We start from the raw sequence: 8,380 nt of genomic DNA, 5'->3' as shown, positions 1-8,380 counted from the left end.
AACAACAAGTTTTCCTCGATAAAACGAGACAAAAACTAAATGATATTTAACTTTTGGAAATGAAACAATTAGATTCAGATTGAGCAGCTGGACCTGCAGCCTCTTACATCCCCGTAACGTGAGATAAAAAATAACAACAAACGTCAATTTAAACAGGAAGTAAAAATCCAGTGGAGACAAACCAACACGTAAAACATGTAAAGTTTCTCTTCAGGACCAAAACAGGAAATGACACAGAAACTAATCATGATCAAAAGCTAATATACATTTCCATCAAAGCAAAAACGCTGCAACTAACTAATATTTTCATTATTGACCATCTGCAGAGTATTTTCTTGATTTAATGAATTATTATTAACAAAACGTCACATTTAAAGCTGGAAGCAGCAGGATCAGTTCTTGACTCAGTACAGTTGCCACTTAATCTTCTGTAAATCCACTACTTGAATAATTGATTAATTGATTAGGATTCATCTCTGCAGCTCTGATGAACAGTTATAATATGTCTGAGGGATGAGAGTATTTGTTCTTCACCTACTGAACCCTCCCACACAGAAATGTAATATATGACATTTGTGTCTCTATATAAAGAGCGATGATTATATATATTATTATCACGTGTATAAATCCTCTGGATTTATGAAGATATAAGTTAATAACATACATGAAATACTAAAAATAGCTATATGATGAATTTCTATATGGTATAACATGTTAACATTTATTTAATTTATGTATGCAAGTTTATTAAAACAACAAACATTATATATGCAAAAATAGTTTTTTCTTTCTTTAAAAAAAAAAGAATTTCTAATTCATTTTAAACACGTCTCAAACTTTTGGACGCCACTGTTTATATATCAATATATATTAACAGGATATATATCTACAATATAAGCATATACACATAAACATACATATTTGTATACAGTATATGTCAATATATGAAATTGTTATATCATTTTTATATGCGCTTTTATTTTAAATATTATTTTTATTGTATATTTTTACTTTATACTTTATATATTTTCCATATTGTATATGGAAATTCAATATATGTACATATATTATATTTGTGTAGGAAGCTGCTCTGCTTTACGATCTGAAGATGAAGGTCTGCACTCCAAAATAAAAGCTGTAAAGTGTATACATTTATTTTGGTAACACTTCACTTAACCTCCTGTTTACCTTTTAGAAGACGGATATAAACATCTAATAAATGTTTGTAAGAGCAACCTACAGAAATACAATATTCTTCTGTCTGCAGACACTCGTGTTCATATTCTAAAAACTTCTCTCATGTATTTTTCCCGGGAACAGGAAGCAGATTTTAGCGGTAAATAGTCTCAGTAAGCACCTGGACCCAGGTATCCATCCCCAGACTGCACGCCCTCATCACGTCTGTCCGGTGATTAATCACCACAGAAAACACCAAGACGACCAAACCGCTGAGTTTCCTGTCCTTCCTGGTTTCTGAAGCCTTGGCTCAGGGCCCAGACCGGGTCCCTGGACTGCCGCTGAAGGGCCTGAACGTCGCAGAGAACAGGAAGGTGGTTTCACTGTGTTTCCACATGAGAGCGACGAGGCGTGAGGAGGAACGCTGAGTGTATCAGTCTCTGCTTTCCAACGCAGGGCGTTTGGATCTTGTCCCAGATGAAGTGTGTTGCACCGTGTGACACTACGGATCCTCAACCGTCAACAAAACAGGAAGTCCTCTAATCTGGTGTCGCCTACATGAGCAGCTGGAGTCCAGACCAGCAGACCACCTCAAAAACTTTTTCTTTTGCAAAACTGCAAAAACCAAAGTTCCTATAAATTGGTCAAACTATGGATGTGGCCCCGATTGATCGGCCACCGATCATGATCCACTGCTTTAATAAAGCAAATAAAAATTGCAAAAGTTGCAGTGATTGGACAGAAATGGAGGGTCGGGCAGAATTCACAGGGATTGGTTGGATTTGTGTTAATTATTGCCATCGCGACTTCCTGGAGGGACTGATCAACACCTTAAACATGTGTTCCTATTTTTCTGCTCACATAATGAACTCCTTAAAGGGCCAGCGCACCTCTGGTCCTCCCACACAGGTGATCTAATTACCTCAGGACTGCAGCTCGTCTCAGAGCTGTGAACAGACTGTCTCTGCAGATGATGGAGTGAACTCCCACCATGACAGATTCAGTCTAATCAGCCAGAGTGACACACCTGTGGAGCCGAGCGGCGCCTTTAAGGAAACTCTGTATTTAGAGACGTTTGGTGAAGGAATATTTTGTTTGAAGAAAAATGCTGTTTATGTTCTTTCTTGCAAATAATATGAATTAATGCCGATGCACACATGTAATATACAGATTCTATTCTACACAGCTTGTGTGAAGCCGTAAAGTTGCAGCGCTTCATGTGATGTGTACTTTAATAACTTATTGTCCTTTGCTTTAGGATTTCTGTTTGTTAATATATTCTATTTAATCAGAAAATACGTCATTATATTTAAGCAAAATGTAATTAAATAATTAAAAGTACTGATGGTGCAGAAAATGTTTTCCTATCACATATTATTTCTATGGATTATTAAAGTGGTGCAGTGATGTACATGTTGCAGCTCAGCGATGATTTTAACCACTTTACCAGAGTGTTGTATAAACTAAAGCAACGCATCATATTCTGTAAGTTCATCATGTTTATCAGTCCAGATATGTAATATATGACATGTATGTCCCTATATCATTATCATATATGTACACCCTGAATATATAGGTTTATAACGTATATAAAATACACATAGTAAAATTTGTATATGTATTCATATTAAAAATATCTGTGTGATGATTTTTTATATGGTATAAGATGTGGCAATCACATATATTAATTATATATATTTAATTTATACATGGACGTTTAATGAAACAATATAACATTTTACATGTTTTTATATATTTTCGTTGTTAATTTCTCTACCTTATATAATACAACATACTGACAGGCTTTGGGATGGACATATATCTATGTAACATATGTCTACAATATAAACATACATATTTGAATGGGCTTGACATGAATGTTAATATACGAAATTAGTACAATTTCTAACTAACATTTTTTACATTTGCTTTTATTTCATATGTACATGGAAATTCAATATATGTCCATATATTATATTTGTATATGAGACGTATGAAACTTATTATGAGACAAAACAATAAACGTGTTTCAGCTCTGTGGGGATTATTATTAATGAGGGGTTTAATTAAGTTTTTTATCTTAAAAAGGTTGGAGACTTTTCTTTTAAAGAATTCATTCAGAAAAAAATCAAATGAAAAATCACCATGGTGATAAAAACAGTGTCTGACGGAGAGTGAGAGTGATGGAGTAAAAGGAACAAGGTATAAGATGAATAAACATTAAACTTTGTCTCTGCTTCTTTACTCTTCCTGCTCTCTGACATCCTGAAGTCCAGACTTGAACTTGACCCACATCGCCCCTCTTACCTTTGACCTCTCCCGGATCGCCTTGCTGCCGAGCCGGCTCGCGCACACGGAGATGAGCTTATCGATGAGGTTGAGCAGGAAGCTGATCGCCTCGCAGCCGCGCTCCGACCCGCTCACCCAGGCGATCTTGTCCCCGCGGATGCTCTTGCGGTGGATGCCGCGGACGGAGCCGGCCAGCCGGCCGTCTTGCAGCGCCCCGGACCGGTGCATCTCCTTCACCTGCTCCAGCACCGCGTCCCCGGCCAGCTGCCCGAGGAGACCGTCCACATGGCAGAAGCCGTGGGACAGCAGGGCCGGGACGACCCGCTCCAGAGCCAAACGCTCCAGGTCCGCGTCCGATACGTGCTCGATAAAAGGCATCTCAACAGCTGTGGCAATGTTGCAGGGAATTCAGTCTGATGGCGGGAGTTGAGGTGTGACAGGAGGCTGAGCGGAAGTGAAGTGAAGCTCCGCTGAAAGTCACCAAGTTAAATCAGATCGTTACTGAACGATCCAGCGTCCAACTTCATGTTTCCACCGAGCTCTTATTGAGGCTGCAGCAGCGTCACGTCAGCGGGTGTGCACCCGCAACACTTCCGGTTACACGTTTCAAAATAAGAGTCAGTTCCGCTTGTATTGGAAATGTTTCCTTTGTAAAACAAGTCATTTTATCTCATCTTTAATGGGGATTTTAACACCTGGAAACCACCTTCTTCTACATCTCACCTGGGTCTCCTGTTTTTTCTAAGGACCAATGAGAATAGTCCCTATCCATTATCTCATGAAGTGAAACAATAACTTTATTTTATACCACTTGTTTATTTGTCTGCTGTTTTGTTTGATATGCTTTCATGTATGTTCCTTATGGCTGTGGAAAAAGTCAAAATGAACCTTGGCAGGAAATTTGTATGTAAAAATGAAAAACCAATATGTTAAATAATAAAACCAAATAGTAAATATATGAATGACACCGTTTCATTATGGGAGGAAGTCGCAACTTTCAAAACTGCTGGCATAGTAAGCTTTCAGAAGGATGCAATTTAGTGCAGGAATAATTTATTGGTAATTAGTTAACTAAATGAATCAACAGTCATTTAGATTGATACATGATTAAAGTGATTAATCTGTCAAACAAAAAAAAATCATTTTTGGTTCTCAAATTTTTGGATCTGCTGTTCTTATCCTGTTCTAGATGAAGACATTCAGGGTTTGTGCTTTTAGTTGAAGATGTCATGTTCAGCTCTGCAGAACCAAGATATATAAAAATTATATTATGAACATTTCACAGTTGCTTTTTTAGGAGACACCCATAAAACCACTCACCTTTTGTTCTTCCAGCCATCATGAGCAGGTTTCCCTCTTAGTTGATTCGCCGTGCTTTTAATTTGAAAGCCCTTCCACAGACTTCCGGTCACATCGCGGCTGCTTCACGGTGGAGGAGAGAAAGTGCGATGAGAGAGCGAAGTGTGAGACGTGCTGGATGTGATGTACACTGTGGGGGGGGGGGGGGGGGGGGATTCCTGGACTTGACTCTAACCCACTTTCTGTGTTAATACCATTATTTTTACATCACGTGACCTATTGTTTATGATCATATCAAACATTTAAAGTTGGTGTCCAGTAGAATCTTTTATTCTTTAATCAGCAGCAGATTCACTTAAATCCTTCACTTTGCTTTGTATTTATTTATTGCTAAAGGTGAAGTTAATTACGACTAAGTGACTGACTCTCTGCGACGTGCCCGCGCACTGGGCGTGCCCGCCGCCATTGAGGACTCCACGAGCCGCATGTAGCCCTCGCGCTCTCTCCCTCCCCTTCGTCCTACCCGCGCGGAAGTAAACATTCAACGTGAAGTTGACCACGTGCCGGGAAAAGACTGAAAGCAGCTGATATGAGCAGATAGACCACACAGGATAATGATGATAATAATAATAATAATAATAATAAACAAACAATTATAAACAAGTTATAACAGATTTCATACACTGATGCAGGTTCACTATTTGGCAAGATCGTCTTACTAAGGAGTTACTGACATTTATAACTGGTAACAGGAGCCTTATAGTAACGCATTCATATATTATTTGTTTATAAATGTTTGTAGAAATGAGATGCAGCAACAGGATGATGATGGAGGGAGAATCAGCTGAGTGAACAACAGGCCACAGATCAATGGAGTATAGTCATTGATATGATCATTTTTGCCATAATTTGATCTGCTAAATGAAACTTTCCGATCTCATTAAGATGCTGACGGTGACGAAGCAGCAGCTACAGATGCTGATGATGGAGGAAACAGAGATTTGAGGCTGAACAGTACAGAGACCTGTGGGTTCACTATTTGGCAAGTAACAGGTCACTGATGCCCTTTTTATCTAATGTGTTATAACAACTTATAGATGATTATTAAGTGTAAACAAGGTCATTAATAAACTAGTTACAAAATCCTCTATAAGACTCTTATTGTGAAGTGACACCGACATGTTTTATTTTATCTTAACATTAGTTTTGTAGTGACTAAAGTTAGCAGCTAATGTTACTGACATTTCTTCATGTTCTTCATTTTAAAATAATTAAAGTGTCATTTTTTAATTTGACCTTACTACTAAGTGTTTAACAGGAAACACTGGAAGGTAACGTAACTACCACGGGTTCGTTTTAAATCAATACTGCATTTGTGATGACAGAATTAGCAGCTAATGTTGCTGTCACTTTTTAATTTGACAGATTTATGCAGAAATGTTGGAGTTTTTGAAAAGTTTCTATTTCAATGTTCGATGTCCAAACTTATTTTCTTATAATTAATATAATCTAAATATAAAAATATATATTGAATATAATCTGTAATGAATGCTTCTAGTACTAGTGTGTGTTTGGTTGTTATTGTAAATATTATGTATCAATATTATTATCAGTGTTTATCAGTATCATTATCACTCCCTTGTCTCGGTGGCTTTCTGCAGCAGACACTCCCTGAACCTGCAGGGTGCATTCAAGGACATCTGGAAAAGAAACCACCCTGTATCTGATAACCAAATACTTAATAAGGAAAGTGTCTATCAGTAATTATGCTGGTTCAGCTGGTGCAGACGTGTCACATCGTGCCCTGCCGCCGCCGCCGCCGCCGGAGCTCCATTTCTGAGGAATGTGTGCATACGTGAGGCTCCACACCGCAGCCAGCTTCCTGCTGCCAGATGAAACAGTGACAGTGTGAAAGAAGCTGTGCCAGCTCTGCCTGTTAATCAGCACGGTGACACCCGCTCACGCCCCCTGATCAATCAGTGTCCGCTGTCGACCGGTTTCAGTGTAAACGGTGGATTTCCTCTCTGAATCAGCCGCGACACGGAGAGTGAAAGGTCAAAGAAGGGGGAAGTTATTTTGGTAAGTTCATCTCATTTCTGTTGCATGAGTTTGGATGGACGCCTGTTCTGTTACCGTGGTAACCTCTGATTTCAAAGAATAACTGATGGAATTACACAAGAGGAAATTACTGGGCAACAGTTTCAATTATCGGCTAATTATAAAAGTAACTTTTTGTACCACTTCAAAATAAGACTACCTTTATAAGAGATTTATAAATGCTTTATAACTAATAAACCATTTATAAATAACCATTAATTAGCTTGTTAACAAATCATAAATAAACAATTATAAACAAGTTATAACAGCTTTCATACATTGATGCAGACTCATTATTTGGCAAGATCAGGTTAACGCTTACTACTCATTAAATGTAAAGTGTGAAACACGTCACCATTTATTAATAAGTTACTATAAGACTCCTTTTACCAGTAATAAATACTAATAACTCATTACGAGATGCACATCATCACAACGAGATATTTATGTGTTAGCAGCTGATTGTCATGTGTTCCTGGTATTTTTTATTCCCTTAATGCATGAACTTGAATAAACCACATTGAACAAACAAAAAAAAGTCCCAGAATGCTCTAAATGCAGCTTCAGAAGCTTTTGTTGATTGAATTGCAGGTCATTTTATGGGCATGAAAACTATCATGAATTGAAATCTGCTGTTTAAGAGTCATCAGCAACTTCAATCAAAGCGTTCTGTTTTACTCCCAGTCTTCAAAACCACATCAGTTGAGCTCTAAAGTAAACCTCGGGACTTATTCCTCAAATTACAACACGTACACACACGTACACACACACGTACACACACACGTACACACACACTGCCGAGGAGTCCCTCTCTCCTTCTCTCTCTGGCATCCGATCAGAAAGGAAACAGAGGTCTGGTTACTGGTTAACTCAGACGATGAAGCTGTTCTCACGTACGCACAACAAGCTGCTTACTGGAGTTTGAACCGACATCACGAGAGGCTCACAAGCACACACAACATACAGACAGCAGTCAGCTGACCCACATATCCTCCCAGCTCCACTTCCTCATACACACAGAGCTCCACTTTGACTTGATTTCTCTAATAAACTTTCTAATGTGGATACAAGAATCAAAATTGGCATGTTTATCCCTTTGAGGCCAATAATGTGAAAAATCCCATCAGCCACTTGAAAACTCAAAAGGCCGTATTTTCCAAGATGACTGCCATTTCTGGAAACACTGGACAGATTCACACAGTTTCTGTCTGAATCTCAATTAAATCTAAATGAAAAAAGTAATATTACAGGAAAAAAGTTGTAACATTGCGAAAATTTTAATAAAATTTCAAGAGAAAGAAAACATAATTTTTAATCAATGGCAGCGTCGACCGGATCCAACTGGCCAATGATATTTGGCTACCGGGGTAGGGAGGCGGGGTGAACGGAGCTAACGAAGTCTCGTACAGTCTGTCATGCTAGCTTACAACCACAGCTATGGATTACAACAAACTACCGTTGTTCTTGTTAATAAAGTTTCCCACCAAGTAAATAATGTCAATAATATCAAACTACGAAC

At 38.3% G+C, this 8,380-nt stretch overlaps 1 protein-coding gene across 1 annotated transcript in view; it reads right to left on the bottom strand.

Annotated features, from left to right (window-relative positions):
* Positions 1–4,104, bottom strand: part of egln3 (egl-9 family hypoxia-inducible factor 3) — a 10,440-nt gene extending 6,336 nt beyond the window's left edge. Inside the window, exon 1 of the mRNA XM_023399433.2 lies at positions 3,484–4,104. Coding sequence (XP_023255201.1) covers positions 3,484–3,843 — 360 coding nt within the window. The 5' untranslated portion in view covers positions 3,844–4,104. The remainder of the gene's footprint in view (positions 1–3,483) is intronic.
* Between the last annotated feature and the right edge of the window lie 4,276 nt (positions 4,105–8,380).

This window comes from Seriola lalandi, unplaced genomic scaffold, assembly GCF_002814215.2.
Source record: "Seriola lalandi dorsalis isolate HSWRI2012SDOR001 ecotype SW California unplaced genomic scaffold, Sedor1 jcf7180002051906, whole genome shotgun sequence".
In the NCBI taxonomy this organism is placed as follows: domain Eukaryota; kingdom Metazoa; phylum Chordata; class Actinopteri; order Carangiformes; family Carangidae; genus Seriola; species Seriola lalandi.
This window is presented reverse-complemented; position numbering and strand designations above follow the sequence as displayed.